At 47.7% G+C, this 12230-nt stretch overlaps 1 protein-coding gene and 1 long non-coding RNA gene across 13 annotated transcripts in view; both read right to left on the bottom strand.

The window, feature by feature from the left end:
* LOC108156039 (protein kinase shaggy) overlaps positions 1 to 12230 on the bottom strand; it is a 53305-nt gene that overhangs the window by 17032 nt on the left and 24043 nt on the right. For 2 of the 9 annotated variants that reach the window (XM_033391487.1, XM_033391482.1), the window contains exon 1: positions 231 to 1534. The exons of 6 other annotated variants lie outside the window; for them this stretch is intronic. In XM_033391487.1, the coding sequence (XP_033247378.1) occupies positions 231 to 1443 (1213 nt within the window). In that variant the 5' untranslated portion in view covers positions 1444 to 1534. Of the gene's footprint in view, positions 1 to 230; positions 1943 to 12230 lie in introns of those variants that run through there. One more of the 9 variants, XM_033391479.1, reaches the window with a different exon arrangement.
* Positions 2035 to 3400, bottom strand: LOC108156054. Of its 4 annotated transcripts, none has more exons than XR_004472490.1 (2): positions 2726 to 3400; positions 2035 to 2435 (listed from the first exon to the last, which is right to left on the bottom strand). It is a non-coding gene; the product is annotated as an uncharacterized LOC108156054 (long non-coding RNA). The 4 variants fall into 4 exon arrangements; XR_004472488.1 differs by having other exon boundaries at positions 2035 to 2256; positions 2616 to 3380; XR_004472489.1 differs by having other exon boundaries at positions 2035 to 2256; positions 2620 to 3380.

Genomic DNA, 12230 nt, shown 5'->3' with positions numbered 1-12230 from the left:
GTAAACAGTCTCACCGATAGATAAACCTCTGGAATTTTCCAAGGCACTGGGGCTTGGACCCTTTCAAACGATTCAAAAACTTACCTAGAAAGAGACAAAGAGAAACGACAAAATTGATTAGAGGATCGTTGCGAGTTCTAAGAGATATATACATATATATATATATATAGAATATTTAGGGGGTATATGGGGCAGCGAAAGTCTTGGGGGACAAGGTGTGGGACATTTACCTAGGATATTCTTGAACTTTTGCACCACTTTGGTCCAGCTGACGCAGGACTGGGTTCTGGAGAGCTTTGTGTTTGTGGCAGTCTTGACGCTGTCGTCGAGGCTGTCGAGGCCATCGAAGGCGGGCTCGGCCCCCTGCTCGATGTCCTCCTCCTCCTGCTGCTGCTGCCGGCCGTGGGCCTCCCCGTGGGCGTGGGTGTGGCGGTGGTGCTGTGGGTGCTGTGGGTGGCGGGTGTTGGAGCTAGCATCGTAGTGGTTGGTGCCGTGGCTGTGGCTGCGACCTCGCAGCTTGACCACATCCAGATGCAGCTCCTCGTCCTCGTCGTCGTCGTCGTCGACGGCCACACCGATCTGGACGTCCTCCTGGACGTCGAGATGCGAGTGCTGGTTGGGGTCGGAGCTGCGCTTGTGGATCGTACCGGCTGCGGTGGCATGGCGGCTGGACAGGGTTGTTGTATCACAGTGTTCTTTGGTGGTGGTGGTGTCCACCCCGCTGGCCGCCAGATTGGAGGCCACCGTGGTGTTGCGCTTCTTGCGCTGCTCCTCGCGCTCCCGCTTGAGGAGGGCCTTCTGCTGCTTGGCCATCAGCTGCTTCTGCTTCCGGGCGAACTTCTCGCGCAGCTTGGGGCTGCCGAACTCGTCCAGGTAGTACATGGTGTCCTGCAGGCCGTCCTTGCGATTGATCAGCCGCGCGTCGATGTGCGGATCCTCGCTGATCTTCAGCAGCGGAAAGTAGATGTGCCCATCGGTGGCCAGACTCTTGATGTCCCGCCTCTTGGCCGCCGCCGCGGCCACCGTCAAAGGGGCCTTGTCGAGGGGCAGTGGCTGCTGGTCGGTCGTCTCGTTGCCACTGCCTTTGCCACTGCCTTTGCCTTTGCCGCCCATATTGATCACTATCCCGGACTGTGTGTCCGATTGGGTGTCCGCCTCCTCGGGATCCTCTCCGTCCACATCATCCACAGCCACGCCATCGTCCTCCTCCTCCTCGTCCTCGTCCTCCTCGTTCTCCACCAAGTGGAGACCATCGTCATCATCGTCGTCGTCATCGTCATCATCACAGATATCCACCTCGTCGATGCGATCCTCCACATCGAATCCCTGGGTGCCGGTGCTGTTGGTGCTCTTGTACTTGATCCGGCGCAGGGCGTTGCCCCCGCCTCCCAGGGCCACTCCTCCGCCCACGCTGCTCAGCTCCAGGGCGGAGGCAGCGCGCATGCGTCCTCCCGGCGGATCGGATGCTCCGCCGGAGCTGCCCAGCGATTCGCTGCTGCTGGTCGACTGCCCCCCCGCCCCCTCGCCACCGCCGGCTGCCGACGAGGACCCTGCCACTCCATCGTTGGGCGCTCCTGGTCCTGCCTTGGCCTCAGCCGCTCCGCGACCGCCGCCCCCCACATGCTCGATGCCACTGTCCTGGCTGAGCAACTGGCGACGCTTCTGCCACTTGGGCTGCGCTCCGTGGAGGCTCAGGGAGCCGCTGCTGCTGCGCACCGGCGGCAGCTGCTGCAGCAGCGTCTGCTGGGAGGCGCTCGAGACGATCACCCCGCTGTCCGCCGATCCTGTCGAGGTCTGCGACGAGAAACGCTCGCTCAATGGTATCTTGATGGGTATCGATTTCTGGCTCTGCTTCTGGCTCGAGTTGCCGCTGTTGTTGTTGTTTTTGTTGCTGCTGTTGCTGCTGCTTCGACTGCTGCTCCGGCTGCTGCTGCTATGGTTGTTGTTGTTGGTCGACAGGTGGACAGCGGGCGGTGGCGGTGGCTGCTGCTGCTGCTGCTGCGGCTGGGCGGACGGCGCTGCTGCTGCTGCTTCTATGGTTGTTGTTGCCATCAGGTTTTGGGGCTCTATCCAGGCCTATGTCTCCTATGTTCCGTCTAAGGGTTAAAGGTCTTTCCGTTGATTTTTTTGTTTTCTTTCTGTCTTTCCTTCACTTTTGCTTTAGCTCTTCCTTTTGGTTCTTTTTCTTAATTTCTTTCTTGGTTTTTTTTGTTTTGTTTTTGTTTTTGCACTCGCGGCGCTTCAGAGTCACATTGCCTGGAGGATCGTTGCAACAAAATTTTAATTATAGACAAAATTATACAATTTTCACTTGTTGTTTTTGTTGTTGTTCTTAATTTTATTTTGTGTGCACTTTTCCTTTTCTCCGCTTGGGTTTATTTTTATTATTTATTATTCTTGTTTCTTTTTTGTGTTTTTGTTTAACATTTTTCTGGCTATTTATAGCGTCTCATTTTTTTTTTGACACACAGAAAACACAGAAAACAATACAAAAAAAAACCAAAAAACAAAAACACTTTAAATTTAAACACACGCAGAAAAAAAAATATATTTAAGAGAGAGAGAGAAATATATGCAGAGATTCTTTGAATTTTCTTCTGCAAAAAAAAACACACAGACTGCTTATCGAACTGCTTATCGAACTGTTTCTTCTACTGCTCTGCTTATCCAGCCAGCCAGCCAGATAAGTGCTATTGAACTGCTTTGGCCGCTCCTTTTCTTGTACCGCTTTATTTTCAACTGCTTCCTCTACGCCCTGCTTCCTTCTGCTGTTCCCGTTCTCTTTCTTGCTTCGTTCTGCTTCTGCTTGTACTGTTAACCGCCGGTAAGCGCGCAAAAGCAACATGTGCTCTGGTGAGGTCGCCCGCTAAATGAAACTGAAACAGCAACACCAGAGCGCCAGAACCCCAAAGCCAGAGGCAGTGCCAGTGCCAGGCGTTGCGGCGGCTGGTGCGGTGCTGCTGATGCCGGGGGAGACTCAAATTCCAAATTATTATCGCTGACGCACGCACACATACACACAACAAAAAGCACAGCCATAGAGAAAGAGAATGAGAGAGGGGGAGAGAGAGCAAAAGAGCGCCAGCGACAGAGAGCGAAAGTTAGCTTTTTGATGTGCGATGTGCGTCGCTGCCTTTGCGGAACGTTTGGAATTGAATCATCAATGCCAGAGCGGAACGTTTGGAACGAATGAACCCCCTGCCAGCCACCAGAGCAGCGACTTTTTTGAATGAAAGAAACGACGCCGCCGCCGCCGCTGCTGCAATTTTTTGGCAGAGCGAGAAACAGAAGCCACCATTCCCTTCGACTAATCTGGCACCACCCCACCTCCACGCCCATAATCTTATCAGTGTCGAAATTCAAGAAGAAAAAGATAAGCTTTAAAATACAATAATTTTTTTTTTATTTTTTATTTTTTTTATGCATATTCTCCACAGGTCCCTTTATGGTATTGTTTTTTAGACTGCTATTGTGATTTACGATCGGAGGAGGAGGAGGAGGTGGAGGAGGAGGAGGTGGAGGAGGAGGAGAAGGGGTACGTGGAAGGTGTTAAATCTAACAAGAAAATCCAGTAATAACGCTGTGGCTTAAGATTTCACCTATGGGATGGCTTATCTCAATGGACTTTAGATAAAAGTCAAAGGTGTATGCCAGCTCACAATATGCACAAAATGATGGGCAGCACTGTCTCAGAATTGGTAGAAAGAATGGGCAGCACTGGCTCAGAATTAGTAGAAAGAATGGGCAGTACTGTCGCCTCACAATAAGTGGAAAAACAGTAGATGCTCTGCCCGATAAATGTGCAGGGATTTGGGGCACAACTGATGCTCCCTATAGAGCGATCCTTCAGATATACGATGCATCTATAGCTGAAGAAAACCCGAAGGGACAAGAAAGAGAAACTTTGTTTGTGGAGATTTCTTCACTTGGCAATATATTCTGCCCATATATTTCACTATCCATCCAATAAAATCAATGAACCAGTGAATTGTTAAGGAATTGGTCATATGGATAGCTATTTTAGGTATTCCTTTCCTTTGCTCAAGGGCAAAGTTCCTTTGGGGAAAGTTTCTTGTGTGTGCCCGCGACCAATCGATGCAAGAGGACAAAGGAAAATGAGAGTGGATGGGTGGAAAAAGGGTATCATCATATAGAAGCAGGATTGGATTGGATTGCGATGGGATTGGAATGGGTTTGGGGCTGGGTTTGGGTTTGGCGACGCATTAGCGCAAATTAGAGGAGTGTCGAAAGCAAACCAAATGAAACTGAAACGAGCATAGAGCACAAGAGAGTCCAGTCCAGGCAGCAGCAGCAGGAGGAGGAGGAGGCAGGAAGGTAAACAGTGAGACCAGAGACACTGCGCAATAGACCGCACGCACAGAGGGAGAGAGAGGGAGAGAGAAACAACCGACCACCAACCAAGTGGATTATTATTGCATGAGCCGCGTGTACGGTGTGGTTTCAGGTTGAAAGCAGGCTGGAGGGAGGGGGACTGGTGGTAGGGGCTTGGGTCATTACGGGGTAGGTTCTTAGGTCAGTTTGTTAGTTTAGTTGGTTAGGTCATGCCATGGCAGAACAAAGAAAGAACCCCAGAACCCAGTGCCCAGTCCCAGAACCCAACGACTGCTCAAACAAATGTAACAGGAAACCTTCTGGAAGTAGGAACAGGAGCAGGTGGAGCAGAGTGCCGAACATAACCATAGAGGAAGCCTCCTTAAGGGCATACCAGTGCCAAAGGTCAGTCTTTGACAAACAAGTTTCTTGATTTAGAAACGAATTATAGGTATGCCCACTATATGGTATAATAGTTCTTAGAGGTAACCTTCTACCCTGCCCCTTTTTCTTCGAGTGTATAGTAGTTGTAGTTCTATTCCGTGAATGAATACCTAATTCCTTGAGGTCTATTCTTAGAGGAAATGGAACCGAGTCTTTCCGTGGGCCTGGGGTTTCCTTCTTTCTTATGACTATTCAGTGGAAAAACCCTGTGCCGTCTGCAACCCTCCTTAAACTTTCCAGAAACTTTCTTTGGCTTAAACCATTCGACTTTGACTTTCTCCGCACGAGTGACATTTAGAGACATTTGCATTTACCTTCAACCCGCTGCAGTGGCGACCCATCATAATTTGTTTTCATTTCGATTGACTTGACATTGCCCCCCCACCCCTCCCATTTGTATCTGTATCTGTGTGTAGTTCCCTTTTAATAATTTTATTCACTCGCCGCCAGACTGGAGACTTGCACTGCGCCACGTGCCTCCTAATGGGGGGCACGAAAGGGGGTTGGTAGTCGAGTCAACTTTAATTTGAATATCAAATGAGTTGATGGTGGGGGAGTGGGGCGTGGGGCGCCTTGGGGGAGAGGAGTTCTTTCTTCTGGCACCTGGCGCCTGGCACCTGCGAAGCCTCCCAGTGGACTTGAACTTGCATGTCGATAATTCCCTGACATTTGCCGTTGTTCTTGCTTTAGCTGTTGTTTTGGTATTAACGGTGTAATTGCCCAGAGACATGGGCCAAAACAGGCAGCCCACGAAAGGCCAAGACCAAGACCAAGACACGGTGTACGTGTGCGTGCTCCACGCAGCCCCCCCCCCCCCCCCCCCCCCCCCCCCCCCCAGAAGACGCAAGAGACATTGTTCCACCATAATCCCATTCGTTCCGCTCCCTTATACGTGTGCCTGTGTGTATTTTGGGGTCTAGGCCGATCGAACTAAGCCGAAAATAAAATATAAAAATAAGTTGCAAAGAGAGAGAGAGAGTCAACAGAAGATCGAAAGCTGCACACAAAAATAATGCAAATGTGTTTAAATTCCCAATTTGTTCCAAGGCAGTCTGGCGGCGCCACCTGCTGCACAGAATTGGAAAGTGAAAGTGAAAGGAGAGGAGAGGATTATGCAAAAGATGCCACCTACGTTTGACGCCACAGATCTGATTGCAGATTGTTTTCTATGGCTGGAATGACTGGAACATTTTGGAACAAGATGATTACCCTTTGTTACCGTTATCGCTGTCACGTATCAAGAAGCACCACAGCTGCTAATGACCGACCAGCGACCACCAACGGCAATCAATAATTATATTTAGAGCTGGCCGAAAGCAATTAACCCATGACAGAATGGACGCCACCCCCGGCACCCAGCGACCAGCGACCAGCAGGAGAGGAAGAGCCGACACTGGACTTCGATAACAAAAACAGTCACATTACCGTACCGTACCGATAGCGATAAACCAGAGAAAACTGGTTAAACAATTAAATGGAAACGGATCGGTTCAAGAAAGGGCAGGGCGTGCCCTCTCGCTCTCTGTTTAAGGGGTACTCTACAGTCGAATATGCAGAAATATGACAAACAAAGAAGCGTATCAGTGCATGTACATACTGTACGGGTATTTACATGCTTTGTACACATCCATAGTTAAATATTTATGTGCACATTGTCGAGGCGAATCGATAAAGAGACAATGGCGACAAAGGCAACACCCACAAGGCAGGGCAGGGCACACAAAGAACCAAAGAATCCCATCCTTGCTCTAGAGGAACGCTGGAAATGAAGTAGCAAAAGAGCGGCCAGGGTTGCCAACACGCCAAGCAGAACGCAGATGAAATCAAACGGCAAACGGCAACTGCGTCTTAGGCTGTATCGATCAGCGATCGCCGATCGCCGATGATTTGTAGTTAATAAATAAACAAATAAAATTATATATAAATTAATGCCATTTACTGCATGCATGTCTGTTTGTGTGTGTGCACATGCATCCGACTTTGGAATGTGTTTTTATATTATTAGAACAGTAATTATATGTTAATTATTTAACCCACTGGGGAACAGCGTGATAGAAAGAGAGACAGACAGCGAGGGGTAGGCATATCGATAGACTTTGACTCTTGGAATCAGTGGCAATGAATGTCACAATCGATTCTCTTCTGGCCCAGAAAACAGTAGCATCAAATGGCATTCAAAGGGTGACCAATTCGTATAGATTATAAATAGCTAAATGGCTGTAATCGTGCACATAGAAATGGTATCTAATCGGCGAAACTCGCAACTCATGCACACGACATGTATTTTGGTATTCTCTTTAGCTCCGCCGAGGGGAGGGGTCTCCTGCTCTCCTGCAAGAATTGGGTACAGAGGCAATTAATTTTGAGATCACTTCAAATCGAATGCAATTGAGAGCCGCATTGAGAGCAATTGAGTGCAATTCGTTTGGTATTGAGAGACAATCGTTCGGCAAATAATGGAAAACCAACCAAAATGTGATCGTAATTGTGCTGGTTTCAAATCTCTCTCTGGAGGAGGCGTCGTAAGCACTTCAATCACTTATTCACACACTGATTTGTTTAGTCAGGGCTGAAGCTCTATTGAATGTCAAGCTATTCCATCCGCTAATCGTCGAGTGACCTTCAGCGTTCGAGTGGAAGTGGAAGTGAGAGTGGGTGGGTGGGCGGCACACGCCTGGCTACTGGCTACTGGCCGCGCCATCGCGCCACACAGTCGCACGTGCAAAATAACACGAGCCTCGATCCCGAGAGTCCATCGCGAGTCGCAATCTTATCGCACTCTGCAAATTGCCTAATTAATCAAAAATAATAATGCAAAACGCTTAGCGATATATGTGTGTACGATAGGTGTGTACGATATGGGGTATATATATAATCAGATCAGAGAGGAAGAGAAGTAGGGGCTTAAGTACTTTTCCCCCTGCATTAATGCGGAATGAAATGGAATGGGATGGAGTGGAACGGTTATGGGTGTTTGTGGACGGGGCGGGGGGTGGGGGGATCGGGTTGGTTGCTATAACGATTATTGAAACACGTCCGTAGCCACAACGGGATCGTGCAGCGGCGTATCTATATGGCCCCCATTTCATACACTTTTATAATTGTACACATACACACACACACACACACATATATATACGATTAAGTAGAGTTGATAAGCAGCTCCGAAACCCCTTCCTCCTTCCTGCTGCGACTGCGACTATGGAAAGGCTCTACTTGTTTTTCCAGTGCTTCAGCTGCCGCTGCACTTTATATTATCATAATTATTATATGTACATACAAATATGTATGTATGTGCGAGTACATTACATATTATTTCACTCGATTGCCAAAGAACGTCATGAGAAAAACAAACAAACACGGCACAAAATAGTCAACAACTACAACGATAACAACAATAACAATAACAATAATAACAATTACAAAATCTCAACTGATTTATAATCGTGTACCCTTTCACAGAGTGCGAGTAAGAGAGAGAGAGCCATAGATCTGACCATCTGCTGATCTGCTGCTTTGGGATTTGCCCTGGATCTTGGGACTATTTTCATTTATGTATCGCTATGTTCTATTTTTAGACTGTAATATTTAAATATTTGACCATTTCACAATTTTCGATAGCTTTGGAACACTTTTGATAGATTTCGATAGCTTTAGATGACTTTTGATAAGTTTGGAAAGCTTTTAATAGTTTTCTATACATTTTGATAGCTCCCGATAGCCCTCGATAGCTTTCGATAAATACGTAATGATATATTTATCGCCAATTCGAAAAACTAATATTCATAATTCGAAAAATTTACATTGTGCGATATATATCGATATATTCGGTTTTTAATTATTAATTATCAATTATTAATTATCCACAATATTTGAAAAAAGGGCATAACCGCTTCGGTGTGAAAAATTTGCGTTGTCTTTGTTTTGTTTTGTTCTTCTTGTTTTTTCTTCTTCTAGTTTTATGGAAATTTATGGAAATTCAATTCAGGCCACAACAACACAACAACAACAACCACAAAAACATCAACAACAACAACAACCACCACAACAACAAGCACAAAAACCACAACAATAACCACATCAACAACCACAACAACAACAACCACAACAACAAGACAAATCAAAACAAAATGATTCATAAAAGTGTAAGCAAAAAGGGGGGAGGGGGTCCCCCGGAAAAAACACTTGAAAACTTCATTCAAATGCCGATCCTTAAGTAATTTATTATGTATTAAATATGGATTGCTGATTGCTGATCCAAAGAAGCACACACATTATTTCCAAAGTCCCCAAATTCCTATGAAAATCATTCAAAGGAACCGATAATCCCAATTCCCATTCGATATGCACAGATGTATTTTAGTGAGGATGATTAAGAGCTAAAGGGAGCTCCAAAGAGAAGTAGTTTCCCTTAAAAAAAGGAGGAGGAGCGAAGGAGGAGAAGGAGGAGGAGGGAGGGTATTCCCCGATTACTCATACCCATCGAAAATGCACTGTCTGTGGCTCTGTCTCTGGCTCTGCCTCTGTCTCTGCCTTTGGCTCTGCCTTTGGCCCTGCCTCTGGCTCTGCCTCTGTCTCTGGCTCTGGCCCTGCCTCTGGCCCTGCCTCTGGCCCTGCCTCTGGCTCTGCCTCTGGCCCTGCCCCTGTCTCTGTCTCTGCCTCCGTCTGCTCAAACTCCATGGAGTGCCATCAATGGAGGGGCTGGGAGGTTTGGGCTTCACCAGCTGCGCTCCAATTTCATTCTGCATTTGGCATTGGCTTAGTCATTGTATGTATGTTCTCGTATCTGTATCTTTGTATCTTTGTATCTCTGTATCGGTGGTTTTTTTTGGGTGCAAGAGCAAGCCCCCCCCCCCCCCACAAAAAAAATAAACAAAGACAAATAAAAGTCAACTATTTGTTGGATGCCCAGCATCAAAATGTTGAATTTTGTACGCAAAACAATTTATGAATTGCATCAGCCAATTCGATGGAGAGGCAGAGAGGCAGGGGCAGAGTGGCAGGGGTAGGGGCAGGGGCAGGGGAAGAGACAGGGGCAGGCAGCAATTTTTGGGATTTTCTTCAGGTGTTTTTCTTAATACATATTTCTTTTATATTTATTGTTGGGGAAAGATGTTTTCGTAGGTATTTTAGCCACAAAAATCGAATCAAACAAGCCCAATGGAAAAAACATGTCTCTCTCTCCCTCTCTCCCTCTCTTTCTCTCTGAAGCATTAATGAAAAAGTGAAAATTGATTTGATTTCCCATTTAAAGCCAATTACGCATAATCATCCACGCATCCATCCCTTTCCCTCCCACTCGCACTCGCACAGCCACCGACTCCGCTCTCTCTTTCTCTCTCTCTCTCTCTCTCTCTCTATCGCAGCGCATAACTTTAGTAATTTTATTTATAGTTGAGAGCCATGTGTCATCATTGGAGAGCACCCAAAAATGCCGCCGAAAGAGAGCAAGAGAGAGGGAGAGCCAGAAGGGGGGGAGGGGGAGGTGTTGAAATGCCCACGCACCGCTCTGCCGCTCTTTGACGCTCTCTCTCCCATTCTAGCACAGAAGATAGAGTGAGAAGAGGGGATGGGGGAGGGAAGGGAAGGTAAGGGGAGAGGGTAAGGCGGGAGGCAGGGCACAGTGACGCAATGGCGGCGTTTACGTCAGCCACCGCCGCCGTTTTTCCTTCCCTTTCATTTCTTTTCTTTACTTTTCTTTGTTTTTCTTTTGTTTCCTTCATTTTCTTGGCTTTTGGCAAGAAACAGGGTCCCAGGCATCGGGCATCAGCGTCAGAGCCAGGATGTCGCGTCTTTCCCCCCCCTAACCCCACCATTTATTATCCCCAATAACCAAATAAAACACTCTCTATGATGCCACATAAAAGTGCGACCACTCCACGGAGACGATATGGAGACCATGATGGCTTTGGCGATAAGATTGGCCCGCAGACAGAGCGAGACAGAGAGGGAGACCCAATTGTTCAAGTGCGGCTGCACTTGCGCAATGCTCAAACCAGGCCAGACCCGGACAAGACCAGTCTAGACCGGAGACCGGAGACCGGAGACCGTATACCGTAGACCGCAGACAGTAGACAACCTTTGCGTCCGTTTGTTTGGAATCCCACGGCACGTGACAGGCTCTGATCGGATCCGCTGGCTGGCAGGCAGTTGCTAAATGCCTGAATCCACAGAGCGTGTGTTTGGCTCTGGCAAACTGCATCCCAATTGTCCCACGAGGAGGGCGGAAAATTATCAATTTTTACATACAAATGCGAGCCGCAGAGTGGTGCTAATTGTGGATCAACAGTGGGGCCAGTGGAGCCAGTGGGACCAGAGCCAGAGTGGAAAATTACCCCCGCCGTAAACAGGGTAATTGGCAATTGCTGTTCCCATATTATTGATAGCGGAAGGGCAATCAATGGATCCCCAAAAAAAAAACCACAAAAAACAAAAACAAAAGCCATTAATATTTATTCCATATGCACCTTCCTCTCGCTGTCGCTCTGTCTCGCTGTCTCTCTGTGTTTGGCGCTGCTTTTGTGTGGCACGCTAATTCAATTTGCACGCCAACAAGATGGAAAGAGATAGCCAAAGAGGGACAGAGGGAGAGGGAGAGATAGAAATGTGCTAATTGCGCGGTCTCCCACTCGCTAATCGCCAAAGATTCGCAACGAAACGGAACGAAACGAAACAAGAAACAGAGAGAAATACCTGAGATTATGAGGCACCTTAGAGCCGAAGCTTTTGATACACTAAATATGTAGAGGGGATATATGGATAGAGGTTTCCATTCCAGAGGGTTTCCACTGTTCCAATTCCCCCATAAGCCGAATGCCGTTTCAAGAGACATTTCTTTCTCTATGTGAAAGTTCAGATGATGCGGAAATATTGAGGGATAGGTTCAGGCGATAAGCTATGGGAAAACTTCCTGCGCGATTCGGTCGAAAGTGCTTCGTTCTTGCCGATAGGGTATGCCGTTCGTCCGTGTTCCGTTCCACATTGTTGTGCAGCAGACTGGAAACTTTTGGCGAGTGGTGAAAAATCTCACAACGAAGGGTGGAGCGGGTGGAGCGGGTGGAGCGGGTGGAGCGGGTGGGGTTCCTTACAGTTGGTCGAGGAGAGGAGAGGAGAGAGGAAGCGAAGCAGTGCTATTTCTTGGTCATGCGATAATTTTGGTAGACGCCACGCGCCGCTGATTAAATGCCGTTCCCCCCCACCCAGACCCCACCCCCCTGACCTCTTTCCAGTCATTCCACAATCCATCCCGAGAAGGCATCGTTTAGCAAATTTGCATTTAAAAATAGCCCAAAACCAAGTGATAAATATCGAAAGGGTGGGGCGCCACGGTGATGTCCAATAAAAATGGACTGTGGGGTCTATTTTTGGACTCGAATTCGCTTCGCTGCGTTTCGCTTCATTTCGATTGTTGATCGACAGTTTGGCGTCTGTTTGCTAATCGGAAATAACACCCA

The sequence above is a fragment of the Drosophila miranda genome, chromosome XL (assembly GCF_003369915.1).
Source record: "Drosophila miranda strain MSH22 chromosome XL, D.miranda_PacBio2.1, whole genome shotgun sequence".
NCBI lineage: Eukaryota > Metazoa > Arthropoda > Insecta > Diptera > Drosophilidae > Drosophila > Drosophila miranda.
Note: the sequence above shows the minus strand (reverse complement) of the source record. Positions and strands in the feature narration are given on the sequence as shown.